At 32.8% G+C, this 17,847-nt stretch overlaps 1 protein-coding gene across 1 annotated transcript; it reads right to left on the reverse strand.

Moving 5' to 3' along the window:
• Nucleotides 1–11,478: 11,478 nt before the first annotated feature.
• LOC103270987 (60S ribosomal protein L27a-like) lies at nt 11,479–12,012 on the reverse strand. The gene has a single exon (XM_021717775.1). It carries the CDS (start codon nt 11,990–11,992, stop codon nt 11,600–11,602), a length of 393 nt encoding a protein of 130 aa, XP_021573450.1. The 5' UTR covers nt 11,993–12,012; the 3' UTR covers nt 11,479–11,599.
• Between the last annotated feature and the right edge of the window lie 5,835 nt (nt 12,013–17,847).

A 17,847-nucleotide genomic window follows, 5' to 3' on the forward strand; every position in this document is an offset into this window, starting at 1 on the left:
AAGAGGCAATAATTATAAAAATAATACTGATATTTGGAAAATGTACATGAATCTTTGTTTTAAGGTATGTGTAAACAAATATTTATGGTGATTAAGTACATTCATATCTGTGTACTTTTATGAGTATTATACAAAGCCTGAGAAGCTATTTGCATTTTAATTTTGAATAAGTATTTTAATCTTTTGGATGAGAGTGGGAAATCATATTGGGTTATGTTTATAGGATAATGCAACAACATGAGAATATAAAACAACTGGAAAAAATCAAGCAGTATTTTATACTATGTCTCATTATAACTAATAGTACTACTATGTCCTCAAATGTGGTCCTGGATAAAATATTGCATATGTTTAGATACACAGAACCTGAGAATTATTTTTTCTCTGCTTTTGTAACTCAAGTTTAGCATTTTCTTAAATTTTCTAATTGTCTTCTATCAAAAGTTATTCTTTAGAACATAACTCTCACTCAAATGTTTAAAGTGATTTACATTGGATAACTATAATGCAACACAATTCTTTTTTCTATTTCCTAAAAAATATTTAGTTTGTAAATACTAAATCGTAATTTTGAACTCTATTTAGAATGATACTTCTTCTGAAAAAAGATATTTTTCTTTTGCTTTAATATGGTTTATCAGCATTTCTTACAATGAATTGAGTTGTGGCAATATAGGCAGCAAATCAAGTTATATATTTTTAACAGCCTACAGCTTTCATAATGAAAAGAAAATAAGTAGTACTTACTTATGTTATTTTCCATTACCGCAGTTGCAAAGGAGATTCCATTACAGTAGGGCATACAAACTCTAAATTCCAGTTTGAAAGAGCAGCAAGTACTTGTTACACCTATTTAGGTTTGAACAAAAGGACAAAAAGACAATTCAGGGTCCTAATCAAGTGACTCAAGTTAGCATGGTGGTAAAATATTGTACAGATACCATGGTCCTAATGCAGCTACTCAAAATATGTAAACACCTTATTTTATTTCAAGATAAGATAGATTTCTAAAAGGAAAATAACATTATAAATTAGTTTTTCCATTTGTTATCTGCCTTTGCAGAGAAAATATCAATGAACAAAAAAATCATGGTGAATTTTACTTCATTTTGTCAATGATGTATACATCAGAACTTCACGCTGAAGTGTTAAAACTGACCTGAACAAAATAACAAAATGCAGTTCCACATATGATTTTTGTAAAATAGCTGACAACCCAATTTCCCGGTTTCTTAATTTGGATTATGTTTGCCCTTCATTCACATTATTTAAGACTATGACTCATACTTAACATTCAAGACACTTTAGGTTCCTGTCTATTATCTGGAAATATTGGAACTTCCTTACTACAGAATTCTTCAATTTAAACACTCACAATTTTAACACTTATGGCCTTGTATATTAATTCCTTTAAACATAATATATTTAGCTAGATTTTAGAACTCGCCCAGGAAATCATTCAATACCTTAGTGAGTCAAATGCCAATAATATTCTAGCAAATTTAGAGGTCTAAAAGATCGAAATATGCTCACCAACACTGGATCTACAGTGTGCAAATGGTAGTGAAACAATGTTCATACCCTGTAATTTTTCTATATTAGTACTAGAGAAATGAAAAATCATCTTCCTTTCAGAGATGCAGGGAGAAGAATGTTTTTGTATATGTTTATTATATTTCTTCTATCTGTAGTTACCTTACTAGTCCTTCTAATACAGTTATTCTAATATTTTACCTTAATTTGGCTTTTCTTCCTTCTTACTCCAGGACTAAAATTTTGGTCCTACTTCTGGCATTAGTCTTGTCATAACATGCCTTTTTGTTTAACATTTAACAATAAATACCAAGTACTTGCTTACACATGATAGGCACTACTCTACAGCTACAAACAAGAGTCTTGTTTACAAAGAGTTTTCATTTTGTTGGGTTTTCTGTAAATAGATAAAGAAGTAAATATGAAGTTATAGTAAGTATTATGTTGCAAATTAAATAGCCTAAGTGTACCTGATATTACTTTAAGTGAAATGGCCAAGTGAAGTAATCCAAAACCTGTGGTCATGACAGTAAGGACATAACTAAGCAAAGATCAAGAGAAAGGGCATCCAAGACAATGGTATAGCTTCTTAAAAGGCTCTAAGGTAGAAACTGAGTGTGTTCATGAAAATAGAAAAAGGAAAACAAAAAATACCTCTGCCGAATTTACTATGAGAGCATTGTGAGAGAAAGGAAAAGCACGTAGAGATAGGAAGGTGCCAATTATGTGAATCTTGAGGGGAGAGAAGCTTTTGTATTCTTGGGTGTTATTATTAGTATTTTGCATGAATATGACATTACTTGACATATACTTTTAAATGTGAGTCCGTTGGACTGAGAACAGATCATAAAGAAGTTATCAAGAGTGGAATCAGGAAATCAGGGGATTATTGCTTTGTGTTATGAAATAAATAAATGTAGTTTTGTTTACAATGTCAGTGGTGGAGAAGAGAGAGTTACACATGGAATGGAGTTAGGAAAATAGAAAAATTGAAAACAATGTCCATATTTTTTGTTGAATAGGACTATGGAATTACTTACTGTCTGAGAAGTCATACATTTGAGAGAAAGCTACAAGAAATCTAGAGTCCTCTGTAGAATATGCTAAATTTGAAGGTAAATATTACATAATAAATTGATGTGGTCTAGTATATAATTTAATTTAGGAATCTGGAATTCTAGGGAAAGTTTAGAGTCAAAGATAAAGATTTGAGAATCATTCACACAGATTTTATTTAAAGCTCAAGAGCATTTGTGGTCAACTAGTTGCCACATGAGAACAAGTCACAGGAGAGATGGTCCACACGATATTCTTAGACATAACTTGGAAACAAAAGCACTCTGAAAAGAAGGGATAAAGCATTATTTTATGTAGTGTTTCATACTCCTTCTCCTCTTCCTTTACCTCTCTCTATTTCCTGACTTCTCTCTCTCTCTTTCATCTCTCTCTCTCTCTCTCTCACTCCCTTTCTCTTACTCTTTTCACTCTCCACAGCTAAACATCTGGAGTTACATTCCTATTCCAATTTCTATTTCTAGCCTTGAAGTAAATTGATCTATCCAATGTATAATATTCTATCTACCAACACTATATTGATCTCTATGCTTTTTGTAATGAGTTTGATATCTGGCAATATAATCCTCTAGTTTTTACCATCTTCAAAACCACATTTGTTCTTTTGCAATTTCATACAAATTTTATAATTGACTTAGTTTCTACAAATTCATAATATTGATATTCACAATTTTGTACATATTAATTACTAGGTAATGGATATATTTGATATAGTTTGAAATGATACATGTATTATTTTATGTATGTACAATTTAAATTTAAATGTATACAATATATGCATTACAATAAATTATATATGCTTAAGCTATAACTTTAATTACTAAGTCTACTACTTAGAGATGGTCAAAGAATGTAAAAAAAAAAAAACAGACTCTGAAGCAAGTAGCAAAGGTATTTATTTAATGATGTCATTTTAATGTGTTTACTTCATCTTCTTTCAAAGAGCAGACCTCTCTCTCAGGCTAAATTTGTGCAGTGCCAGAACTTGGATATATCTATTTTGACTAAAACTTAAAACATAATAATTCAGCTTCATTAGAGACAAGTTGGAAAATCCAATAAAGTAGTTAAAAATACTTATATCTCATCAAAAGCAATAACTTAACACTTAACTGTAGCCCTTTCTAATATTAGTCTTTCTACTTATTTCATTTTTATTCTGATGCATTTTAAAATTTCTACCACTACTAAAGTATTTTTCAACTTAATGTATGAATACTCCAAATTTCTCTATTACACTTGAGTAAATACTTGAAATATCTATCTGGGAACTTCTATTAGTACAGTCTGACTCACTAGGAAATGGAACAAAAATGTAAATGTTTCTCTATTTTATAAGCTTGCCTAAATTATCTATCTAATCTCAATTCTCAATTTTAATGTGTATGTATGACACTTCATCCTATATATCCTAAAATCTCCTTATTTCTAGATATCTACTTCATTAATCATGACTATGAGAAGACATTTATTTTCATTTTAACCAGGTATGACATATTACCTAGAGAATAGAAAAGATAAACATTAAACTTTTTGAATGTCATCAAGTGTCAAGTCAGAAAACAAGTAAAACTTAGAGCCTAGGAGTATAAGAAATTATATGACTGATTGGAAACAGTACCCTCTGTGGAAAAGAAAGAGTTGGTGGTGTCATTTCAGACTTTTGTGCACATTTTCACCACTCTGCCGTTGGTTGTTGCCTTGATGCCTGTCATCTAGTTTTGATCTCTCCCCCTTTAGTAAACAGGGTACATTGAAATCAGGCAACATACCAGCTGGAATTTATTGGATCAGTTTATCCTACGTAGAGATAGAATGTTAAAGACTTGTCCATAATATTGACACAACATGAGAGGTTTTACATTTTTGATTGGATTTCAGCCATTACTTCAACAGCCTTCTCCACCATGTTATAAATTTTGGATGCAGCTATCTCACAGAAGGTTAACTGAGATTATGAAGAGACAACTGTTTGGTTCATTATAAAGTCAGATGTGTTATTTGGCATTTGAGTGGACAGCAGAAACTTTGACATTAACACATGGCTCATTAGGAATGAATTTGAGCTTGGCCTTTTGTTGCACTTAAAACAAAATATCTAATATAAAGAAGCAACTCCTTGAAAATGCCGATACAATCTCTTAAACATACATAACTGTAATTTAAAATGAAGGCACCATACCTCTAGGCATTTGCCATTAAGAGCACAGTGCGTGCCTTAAAATTGTGAAGAAAATAATGAAACTGTACAAGATCATGTTCTTTTTACCTTTCTTGTTCCTAGTGACAAACACACTGACTTTTCTTGTTCCACCTAACTGTTTGTCATGTTCTAGAACAGACAGTCTTGTAGTACCACAGTAGAGCCATGTTTACAGAATTACACAGTAGTTAATGGTCAGTTACCATTTTTATGATAAATTTGATTTTACAGCTCAGTTGATTCAATTTGCACCAAGCTGAAACTTAAAACATAAAACAGTTTACTACCTTGGATTTACAAAGCAAAATACTCTAATGTTAAGGCAACTTAGCAATGTGTAGTGAAAGTAGTGTGTTTATGCTAACTATTGGCGCAAATTATTTATTTTACTTACAGTATTGATCATTTTTGTATTTCTTCTAACCTTCATTACTGTTGCTTCAAGTACTCTCTACAATAAAATGCAAGGTATTTCATTCTAGAAATGATTTGAATATCATTTTCATTTAATTTTGAATATGACTATTGTAATCTGTTTTGCTACTTTGAGAATTTAAAACTGTAAACAAATAAATGCTACTTTCATAATTGAGCCATATCAAAAACACATACCAAGTAAACTGAGAGAAATGTGTCTGTCAGTCCTGTCAGGTATGATGAAAATTACAAATTTCTTATACTTTGAGCTTTGTTTGTAGAAGCAAATATGATGCCCAAGGAAAGAGTACATCTATCACATTTTTCATGGACAGCATGACATGACTAAAAGCTTCAGAACTTGAGTAATGCTGAAATGCAAAAAATGGGTGCATGTTGTTTTAAACTTTGAAGATTTAAGTGATAGAAAGGTACTACCAAGAGTCCACAAAACAAACAAAATAGCAAATAAAATGAATCTTTCTCAGCAATGAAGTTTAGTTTGAGACTGAACCAGCATCCATAACTCTTTCTGCTACTGCTTATTACCGGTGGAACCTCTGCCAAGGCATGTTATGCACTGCAAATCACAGCACACTTCCTTAATGGTAGGTGGATTAAGAATATGCAGAACTTTTCTAAAGGGCCTCCCTGTCTTGTGCTTAACTGAAATATAGCCCAACCAGAATGCATCTATAGTATGCTTTATAATTGTATGCCCTCAGGGTTCCTCGTTTACAGAAGGCATTTTAATAGGTATTTTTAAGTAACTAACATGTCTTTTAAGTTATTTTGTCTTTGTAGAAGTTTTCCAAAAGAAAAAAAAAAGTATGTGATTGAGCTAGTATTAAGTAGGAGCCCAGAATATTAAATAAAAATAACTATGTTGTAGCACTGACTAGTAGTCAGAATAAATGCTGTCTAGATGTAGCAAGAGGCAAACTATTTAAATTGTCTCTTTTTAAAAAATATGTAAAATGGAGATGATGATATTAGCCTATTCAGACTCCAAACGTAAGAAACAAAATAGAAAACTCATTAAAATATTTTAAGAAATTATAAATATTGGCAGTTTGGGACAATGGTATTCATTAAGTAGAACTAACTTTGAAAATAAAATCTTAAAAAGGATTTGTGAAATTTACCAAGAGTCTAAAATCTCCACAGAAAGTATACTTTTTGAATATGTGAATTTGACTTTGTGGAGTAAGGAAATATATAACTTAATTAAATAAGTAGAAAACTTTCATGATTATTATTTTAAAAGATTGCCTAATCCAGATAAGTAAGAAATATCTGGGTTTTCTGAGCTGGTTTCAAGTGCCCTGACCGCAGATATTTTATGAGCATAAAATTGTGCGAAATTCTCTGAAGAATTAGCCATTTAGTAAGATTCTCAATCCTTCTGACCAACTTGAAACATTCTTAATTGAATACTCTTGTATAATATCTTTAACAATCTAAATCTAAATAATATTTTACAAACAAAGAAAACATTCTGATTTAACTCCATTTTTTATAGATGGATATGCCTGTTTTGCTTGTTGTATGTGCAAAAATAATAAACAGTTGAAAAGGTTCCTGGTTCAATCATTTTAAATCAATTCACTTGGATGTGGAGGACAGAGAATAAAGCCAGAGAGAGTCAGCATGAGAACAAGAGTGAGAGCTACAGCGAGCCAGTGGGCCAGTGAAGAGAGAGAGAGAGAGAGAGAGAGAGAGAGGAGAGAAAGAATGTACACCTGAAATTTTTGTGACTGTGATATGAAGCTGGGTAAAGATTTATAAATGATCATAAACATGTAGAAGGATACTTGTTTTGAATAATGCAATATTCTGCTGCTACTTGGCAAGCGTCCATTCAGTTCCCAGCGTATAAGCAGAAAGAAGGGAATGTAAAATGTCTCATTTGCAATGATTCTGGCATTTAAAAAAAACAAAACCCACATGGATTTGAGAAATGATCATTAAGAAATTGCATTTCTATCAAATAGAGCAAATAAGTATATTTAATTGAAAAAGTCTTTATATGATTATGTTAACCCTCCCCTTTCCCCCCAGTTATTTCATTACATTTAAATTCCTTCAATTATCATTCACTTAAAAATGAAAAGATCACTCTATATATCTATGTATAAATAATGCATGCAACCTATGTGGCACTAAGGAAAACAAATCCTCAAATAAAGCAGGCTTTTCTTAAAGAGACTGTCCAAGTTTTCTGCAGCAAAGCTTCCGAACTCACCACTGCAGTAACAGCACTTACATATCTACAGTGCTTGAAAAACAGCTCCAAATTCACTGCACTCCTTACTGACTGCTCTCCTAGATCTTTTTCAGTCATCAAAATACACAGAAACATATCTGCTAATAAGTTCCCGGGGAATAAAAGAGTCCTGTTTACCACATAGCTCCCCAAAGTGTATAAGGAGGCTAAGTGACTACAAATGATCTGGGATTGTTTACATGTGTGAATCTGGGGAATAGTCAAGTTTTTCAGAATTTTTATTATTGTATAATTGTTTATTGTACCTAAGTTTGTCAATATATAAAATCTCTTGTTCATTAACAGTCCATCAATACTCCAAAAGGTGAAAAGAAAATATAGAGACATGAAAAGTAATCCTTCAGAGTCATGCCATGTATATGACTGCATCTCAAAAGGAAAGAACAGAGTTGAAACTCAGCACACAAGATATAATTTAGTTTTGAGCTCTGTGGCCTAATTTACACTAGACTACCGTATTAATTTTCATTTGTGACGCTTTAATTTACGGATGTATAATAGAAGAACTTGTGCTCAATTTTATCCTTTCATGTACATTTGCCACATTCTTTTTGCTTGTTCTTGACAGTGCTTCTTATCCTTTGGAATTAAATTAAAGGAAAATCTTTATCCCCATCATTTCTCTAACAAGGAACATTTTAAATAGACTTTGGTTATTGTTGAAACTGTTAGTACTGACCTCTAAACGTCCTAAAGGAGAAAGCTCTCATCCATTGCCAGAAAAAGGTCTCTTAGGGATATTCCTACTTGTGTTTGGCTGTATTTCTGAACCTGAGAATTTTTGTACACCACAGAGAAGGTTATCCCTCCTGGTATAATCATCCTATCAAACAGTCATTTATCCTGAATAATGCTGTGCTGCTGCCTCCATTTAGTCTCATAGTGAGAATAAAGTCATTTCTCATGAAATCCCTTAATAGATATCTCCACAACTCATTATTTTTTATTGTAAATAAGGTGCTAGGCAGTAATAAAACATGATAAAATGTAAAATGCATTAATGCTTTTGTTAAATCTCGAGATGGTGTTGTACCTTAAACTAATATTTTTCAAAAAAGGTTTCTTACATTTTAACAGATAGAACTCAAAATTATTTTATTCAATAATTTTACTTTCATGGGTATGTGAAATAAATGAAAAGAAAGAATTAAGGAAATAGGAATTTTAAGCATTAGATATACTGCCTGCAGTTATAATATACTACCTTACAAAGAGCTGAAGAGAAATAATTATTTCCCTGCAAGCTAAATTCACAGTTGAGTGGAGAATCACACCCAATATTTGAATATGGCATTTGAAAACTCCATCACCATGAGGGAATTCAACAAGGATAAAGAAAAAAGTACATTTATCATTTAAATATCAACACAGATTTGGATAAATTTAATGTCTTTATTTCAAAATGTTTTCTAGTACTATGCATAGGAGGTGAGAATTCTGCCATTGAGCCATCAATGCTCCCAGGCTTGTACTATGAAAAGGGTCAATCAACTCCACTCCTCAAAAAGCAGAGTGATTGAGCTCATTCACAAATTTGTGCATATAAAATGACCTGAGATATTTGTTACATTTATTCTTTGTTCAAACTAGTTCAGAACTGCACAAAAACAGGTATTTGGTTTTTGTTGTTGTTTTTTTTTTTTTTTTTTTTTTTAAGAAAGCAGGATTTATTGAGAGGACAGAAAGTTCCCACAGTGGGAGGGAACCTGAGGGGTTGCCTGGTAAATTTTTTATTGACCTCTTCACTCAACTTTTTCTTCTTATGTACTTTATCACATTCTCCAGGACAGTCATGTCCTCTAAGCCTTAATATGTTCTTCCTTTATAGCTATAAAAGAATGACTAATAAAAACATTCAGCTCTGCTTTCAATAGTTAATTCTTAAGTTATTTCCTCATTTACTTATTATGAATGCAGTGGAAGAAACTGACAGATGCTGTGTTGTCCACTTGTTCCTGGCATACATTTCCAAGTCTCTGCTGCAGGAAAGTATAGACATGTGACTGATTACCATCCAGAAATGGTCTTGGAAGTGCCATGTGTGACTTTCAGGTATGAACCATAAAACCATTTTTCTTCTGGCAAGGTAGCCTAGAGATGTTCATATTGACCTTGGAGGTCACGCATCAACAAAGGCAGGTACTCTGTCACCACATTTTTAAAAGATCATGTGGAGAAATATTTTTTCTACTGATCTGAAAAATCTATTTTTGGACAATTACATAAAAGTTTACAAAATTGCATTCTGTTTGATTCATTATTCAGTTTCTGGTCTATAGATTTCAGCATATTATGTTACTTTATCTAACATACACCTTTAAAGGTTGTATCTATCTATCTATCTATCTATCTATCTACTCATTTATCTATCTACAAGAACTTCAGACACCTACAGTCTTAGGTGGTAGACAGAAGAAAATTTGCTTAACAATACATCCTAGATATCTTTCCATATGATATAAAACAGTTATTTTATTGTTTTAAATACTACATGTTTTATTTAACCACATTTTAATTAATTAGCTTCCCATTGATAGAATATATTACATTTCATTCTGTTATATATTTAGATATATTCAATGTTTACTAAAAATGATACCATAATTATTTCCTTGATTCATTTCAATTTATATTATGTCAGTTAGTGGATTTTGGCGTCTTTTTGTTCCCCCACAATTATTGGATGCTACCAAGTGTTGTATGTGTTTGAGATTTCTGTTTATCCTATTATTTTTTAAAATCGACATAAGAGAACTTGGCTAGGCAATAAAAAAAGAAATTCTTAGCCTTTATTCATTTTCTTTTAAAATCTGTCAGACATTACTCCTCAGTAATCTGTTCAGTGCTGTAGTGTAGAGTATTGATACAAACCAGACTGTTTCCTATTTTTTGTAACTTCTCATAGCCTGAATACAAATAGAAACACTTTATCTTAGTAGTAACTGAAAGTAAATTACCTATAGGATATATCTTTACTCAATTACTTTAATAACTATATATAGATATCAGTTAATATTTACTATATACTACAATTCCTCTTAGAACAAATATACATTTTGATCTGAAAATTTAGTTTTTATGTAATGATTGTATTACTTTTTATAGTGTTTAACAATTTTCAGATGCATAAATTATGTACATATTATAACACCTTTGCCTAACTTCTTTATCTATTACCATCTTTGGGGTTACATTTCTTTATTGCATTTTATTTATTTATGATTTATTTACAATTACACAAAAGTTTAATGGATTAATTTTATGATGTACTTTTGTTATTATTAATAATAAATGGATACGGAATCTATCAAAAAGAGTCATTTACCTAAAGATAACATGATTTAAAAAAAAAAACTGAGGACAAAGCAGGAGGCAATCTGAGAAGTTCTACCTAAGGGTGTGTGTGTGGAGTTGATCCTTAGGTTCCATGGAGGATTGATTCCAGCACCACTTGCAAGTACCAAAATTTACAGATGTTCCCCATGTAAAACTGTGTACTACTTGCAATCTGTGTTGATTTTACAACCTATGCATCCTCCTGTACACTTTAAATCACCTCTTAGTTATAACACCTAATACAATATAAATGCTTTATAATTATTATATTTCATTATCTAGGGAATAATGACAGTAAAAGTCTGTATATGTTCAGTATAGACACAATTATCCATTTTTTTCTTTTAAATATTTTTTGATATGAGGTTGATGAAATTCACTGCTGTGGAAGCCAATGATACAAAGAACCAAGTTTATCTGAGAGCATACTTCCACAATATAGAACTGTTGGGTAGATGTAACTAAAGAATATACCAAACAGATAAGTCATTCTTGTTTTTCTGCAGCACAGATTTTTAACTCAGACCAATGGCCTATAGTGAACGTGGGACTGAAAAACAAACAAACAAACAAAAAACAAACAAACAAAAAAATGGCATAATTCTCTAAATGTGTAAAACCATTTCTTTTCTTTTTTTCTGTGTTTTTTGTTTTTTGTATTTGTTAGCATTTAATGAACCTCCCTCCGTGTGGCTTCAAGCCACCAGAACACAGGCTCCCCCCACACCCTTAATCCTCGCCTCAGCTCTTCAGCTGAAGAATTTGGCTTTCACGATGACAGGCTGCTTTGGGAGCTTTCCCTTTCCCAGAACTCTGTAGAAGCCCGATGGCACTACATCAGTGATGGGAGCAGCTCCCATCTTGTTTTTAGCAGCATTCACCCTTGTCTGCTCACTGACCAAAGTCCACAATTTATCAAGGTTGACAGTTGGGCAGAAGCTCTGGTTCCTCTTTAAATGGTAATGCCTCATACCAACTTTCCCAAAGTATCCTGGGTGATATTTGTCGAAATTGATCCTGTGGTGATGCAAGCCACCAGCATTACCACGGCCTCCCACGTGCTTTCGGTGCTTGCCGATGTGGCCGTGGCCGTGGCTCTCGTGGCCCTGAAGTTTCCGGGTCTTCCTCAGTCTGGATGGCATGGTGGCGGCCGAGACGAAAGAGAGAGAGAAACCATTTCTTTTCAAATAAATTCTCCAAGGTCCTATGTACTCCTGTAAATTCATCCTTGTAAAAATAGATCTCGTCAATTCTACAGACATGCCCAATCTAAATAATTCAGGAAGCATATCTTGTCTTTTTGTCAGTTATTTTTTAAGATATGTTTTGGGAAATAGTAGAGAAGAAAACACTTGAATAAGACTATTGGACATGTAAACATTTTCCAAGTCTAAAAGCAAACTCAAGAAGGGCACTAAATGAAAGAGATCAGAAACACAAGTTATTAAAGAGCTTTTTCATTGTCTCAGAAATATTTTTGATAATCACATGGAACAAAACAATTCAGGCAGGACATGTGAAGTATGAAACTACATTGAGAAAGAGATTATGTAAGGTCTATTGAACTGACCTAAGAAATTTGATGTATCTTTTGTAGCACAGATAAGTACACAAGTTCAAGACTGGTATACACACTTCAGTTTTTGAATAAGATACTTCACAAAACAGTACATACTAAACTAGTTTTAAAAAAGATTATTGGTAGAGAGGCCAGAAAAATATCTAAGAATAGTTCAAGTGATAGCTAATTTGTGATTAACACTGGAAGTGAAATGGAGAGGAAAATCTGTATTTAAGAACAAATTTTGTAGTAGATTTCCTAAAAGTATGATAAAATTGAACTATGATGAGAAATAAAATGGAAGTGAGAATAAATAATAATGAAATTTATTGACAGGAGAATTTACATATATTGTACATTATCTTGAGAGGGTAAGTCATGAATTCAATATAATAGTTTGAAGTAATTCTAAATAGGAATTCAATATTAAAATATTTTAAGAACATTCAGAGATGTCATTGAGAGCTCCCAGCTTAAAAAAATAAATAAAATTATCGAAGTCTATAATATTTCATTACAACCTTTCAAGAAAGGATCTAACTAAAAATAGAATCAAGTTAAAAATGGCTAAGAACGCCCAACATTTAATGTGTGGATAGGGGAGAATGACCTACAAAGGCAAGCATTGTCAGAAATATAGTAGGAGAATCAGGTGTGATCAGAAGAAGTGAACTACAGTAGCTAATGGAGAACAAGTATAAAATTCAGGATATGGACAACACTATCAAATTCAGCAGAGAGATAGAGTGTGGTAAACAAATTTCTATAGGCCAACAAATATACTTTTATATAAGCCAATAAGCATTAGTTGCAACACAAGACTGAATAAAATAGTTTGACTAATGGCCAGACACTGTTATTTTAAGTAAGAAACTAAGCAAAAAACATTAGTACAAGACAATAAATAGTAAAATAAAGAAAATTTTTTTTAAAGTAAAAGTAGGATTAAGTCTTTGTCTTGGTTGATTTGTTGTTTGTATAGCAACAGATTGTTATTTGTAAAAGATGCCTGTAGACAGGCATTTGGAAAAAGTGAGAGAACAAAAGTTCAGCAAGAGAAAGAGAGAAGGAATTAATAATGAAGATAGTAAGGGATGAAAAATTCTGGACCAAGATTTATAGGAGGCAGAAAGAAAGAGAAAAGGCACATGAACTATGAAAAATGACAGACATTTCAGAGAAGGGAATAGATATATTTAGAAATTAAAGGGAATGGGAGGAGTGTGTGGATGTGTATGTATGTTCTGTCACTATTCTTAATCTCTAAAATATGAGAGTTGACTATTTCCTTTACATAATTAAAAAAAAATTCTACATATTTAAAAATATGTTGGCTGGAAACGGTGGCTCAAGCCTATAATCCCAGCACTTTGAGAGTCCGAGGCAAGAGGATTGCCTAAACTCCGGGGTTTGAGACCAGCCTGGGCAGCTTGGCAAGACATCTCATCTCTACAATAAGCAAATAAATAAATAAATTAGCTGGGCATGGTAGCCCGCACATGTAATTCCAGCTTCTTGGAAGGCTGAGGCAGAAAGTTTACCTGAGTCCAGCAGATTGAGGTTGCAGTGGTCATGAGTGTGCCACTGCACTCCAGTCTGGGTGACTGAGAGACTCCAACTAAAAATAAATAACAACAACAACAACAACAATAATAATAACTGTGGTATGGATTTTTGCAGAGGTTCACTGGAACAACAATGAGTTTCACAGCTGTGTTTAGATCCCAGTTATGTTAGAAAAGTATAGATTTGTGTTCCATTCTTCAAGGTTGTACACTTTTTTCTAAAAATGTCAAGCATTTTTTTGTTTTGTTTTGTTTTATAATTTTTTTTATTTTAAATATGTGGGATACAATTCAGGGTTAGGTATACAAATGTTCGTTATGCAGGTATCCTTTGTTGATGAGGCGGTCAAACATTATTAAAGTAATAAAGGTGACAATGAATCACTCTGTTATCCAATATTTTGACTGATCAGAATTTTAGGATTACAATGATGTTGAGATAGGCCCAAGAAAGTGATTTTGTAATTGTCTGGGACCCTATGTTAGGAAGTTCTTATTCTGAAAGCTATCATTCCACTTAAAGAACTCAGTGCATAAGTACCTGCATAAATCTGTTTTTCCATACTGAAACATCTAATCTCTTTGTATATGCTTTATACCTTCCATGCTTTCTCAGAGAAAGTAATTTATATCTTTCCATCCAAGTCTAAATGTGTTACTTTTGTATCCTTTGTATTGCTTCCTTCCTCCATAAAAGGGAGGGAATAAATGGGACTCAGTAACCTCCTTCCCTTATTTACTTTTTTTTTTCTTTGAGTTGTAGTCTCACTCTGTTGCCCAGACTGGAGTGCAGTGGGCGCTCCTGGCCACTGCAGCCTCGACCTGCTGGGCTCCAGCGATCCTTCTGCCTCAGCCTTCTGAGTAGCCGGAATTACAGGCAGGAGCTACCATGCCCGGCTGATTTTTTTTATTTATTGTAGAGATGAGGTCTCGCCTGCCTAGGCGGGTCTCGAACCCACGGGCTCAGGCAATCCACTCACCTCAGCCTCCCAGAAGCGCGGGATTACAGGCTGAGCCACCAAGCCCGGCTTGTTTTACTTATTCTTATGAACATTTTAAAACCCTTGCTCTCCACTGACTGTTTGCATGGTATGTATAGTTTCTTCATATTTTATTTATCTTTAGTACCTTCAAGTCACTTCTATCTTTCCCTTTGTGGCACATTTTCAAAGAAAAAATTTATATACATTGTTATAATATATTGGTCACATATTTACCCTTTCTTTATTTAGTCTTGCTTCTGATATCACTGCATTTCAGAAAATGAAATTTAATTATCAAGATATTCCTGGATCTTTTTTGCATTGTCCATTACCCTAGACCTCCATTGGATATTTAATCTTACTGCATATGGTAACCAGCCTCTAAGAGATGTCCCCTAGTGATCCCTGCTTACTGGCATTCAGACTTTTGTGTGGCCTCTTCCCAGACTGTAGCAGTATTGATGTATATGACCAACAGACTATGGCAGAAATGATGACACATTACTTTTGAGATTGCTATGAAAGACACTGATACTTCTCTTTGTTCTTTCCCTCCACTACTCCGTTTGCTCTGGGAAAAACCAGCTGCTATGTAGCAAGCAGTTATATAGAGATGTGTACTTGGTAAAGATCTGACATTTTCTATCATATCCTCCACCTTATTTTCTGCTAGCACTTAGCACCAACAAAGTGTTTCATGGATTTACTCGTATGTGTTTATTATCTCTCCTTCCTACTATATTGCATTGCCCATAATAGCAGGTTGGGTTTTTCCCCCCAGTAAAATTCAGAAATTAAAACATTATCTGTTATAGAGTAGTTCAATAAGTGTTTACTGAATAAAAAATTGTAGATGTCTTGTCATCATAGAAAAAAATACATGAATATTATTACCCATCTTCCCATGTCCCATAAAAAGATCACAGGTGTTTAAATGCTACATATGCACAATCACATTTCATTAAGATTGCATAAGTACCATCATATTCCATAAATGAAAGCTTAGAGTTGGTTAGTTTGTTGTAGTATATTTTAAATTATATTCTGTTCATTTGCTATTTCTATGTTTTTAGTATAAATGTTACTTTGACATTAATTTTCCATTTCAGAAAGCATAAAATCTTACTTTATTATTTTCCCAAATAGCTGTCTCTATTTTTCTACTAATATATATTATCATTGGTAATTAATAATATTCATGTCACAGTTTCTTACAACTGAAGGGAAGAAAAGAATCAGTTTGCCATGTCACATTGCCAAAATCTCTCAAAGAAACCAGAATTGTATCTAGACATTGGTTTGTAGGAGATTCAGTCCCTATAATGTTCTGTGGATGAAAACCTCTTATCTGTGTCAAGAAGACCTTGGTCTACTGATGCATACTATACTTTTGTGCATTTTTTAAATTATAATTGATGAATGACTATTGACATCATCATTAAGAATATTTACTAATTGCATGTGTATATTTTTCATTAAAATTTTCATCATTGTTTTTTTAAGTCCTTAGAACTTCAGACAATGCTTTCTACATATGATTTTAAAAATCTTTATCAAGTAAAATCCCAGTCTTAAAGATCTTTGTTTTTATAAAATTTGCTGAGGACCAGATATATGACAGAAGCGATGCCGTAGAAATAAAGTTGAAAACCATTCCAGAAAAGTCAAACTTACTATTCTATAAAATGTCCAGAATAATTCCATGATAAGAAGTTAACAAATAATAAACATAAATTATGTAAAATCCTTTTAGAATCCAGGAGTCAGAAACTAGAAAAGTGTTTAGATAGTTTCTGTACTTGTATACGTTACTTAATTCAGCATAAAACATGATTTATTCATACTTGTTAAGATTTTTGAACTTACAGGATAAAAGGAGCTGCTTAGATCCTCTAAATAAATGGTATTGCATTGACGCTACATCTTTTAAAGTCCTTCTCATTTTGTTCTGTATCATTTGCTCTGTAATCAGTGGTTGAGTTTGAATTACTCTGTCCCCACAGTTATTAGAATTGACACACTTCATTATAACTACGCTGTTACAATTGTATTATTTAAGCCCCCTTATAATTTCTTCATTCAAACCTAGTAACTGGGTACCACTTACAGTAGTATTTGCAACCTGTGTTCCACTTGGACGTGCATGTCCTAAAGCCAGTTTTGCAGAGCTTAATCAATTGAATCATATACCTTTCAGAAACAAATCTGAATGCTACAACCAAATGTGTTCTAAAATATTAAGGTGTGCCTTGACTGTTTTATTAATGTATTATAAGAATTAATTAGCAATAAGTTTTCAATTCCCTTGCCTTGGCTTTATGCAGCTTATAAGTGATTTTACAACTTCCAGATAATTAATTCTGCAACTATTCTTTGATCTTTAATCAACATTTCACATTCTTCTGTTTATTTCTAATGGTGCCCTGCAGCTTTTAAATTTACTCTATTCCCACTTTATTTTCAAGACCTAAAAGCAAAGCTTAATTTTCTTGGCAGAACAACAGGAACAAAATATGTGTGCTTCAATCTTAATAAAAAAAAAAAAGAAAAAGAATAATAAACTAAATAAATAAATAAGCAAAAATAACTGAAAAGAAAATACACAAAAGAAAAAAATATCTTCGCCGGGCTCGGTGGCTCAGCCTGTAATCCCACAAAAATAGCTAAAAAGAAAATACACAAAAGAAAAAAAATATCTTCGCTGGGTTCGGTGGCTCAGCCTGTAATCCCGCACCTTTGGGAGGCTGAGGTGAGTGGATTGCCTGAACCCGCGGGTTCGAGACCCACCTGGGCAGCGAGACCTCATCTCTACAATAAATCAAAAAATCAGCCGGGCGTGGTAGCGCCTGCCTGTAATTCCGGCTACTAGGAAGGCTGAGGCGGAAGGA

This window comes from Carlito syrichta, unplaced genomic scaffold (genome assembly GCF_000164805.1).
Source record: "Carlito syrichta isolate Samal-C Ts95f unplaced genomic scaffold, Tarsius_syrichta-2.0.1 Scaffold311002, whole genome shotgun sequence".
NCBI lineage: Eukaryota > Metazoa > Chordata > Mammalia > Primates > Tarsiidae > Carlito > Carlito syrichta.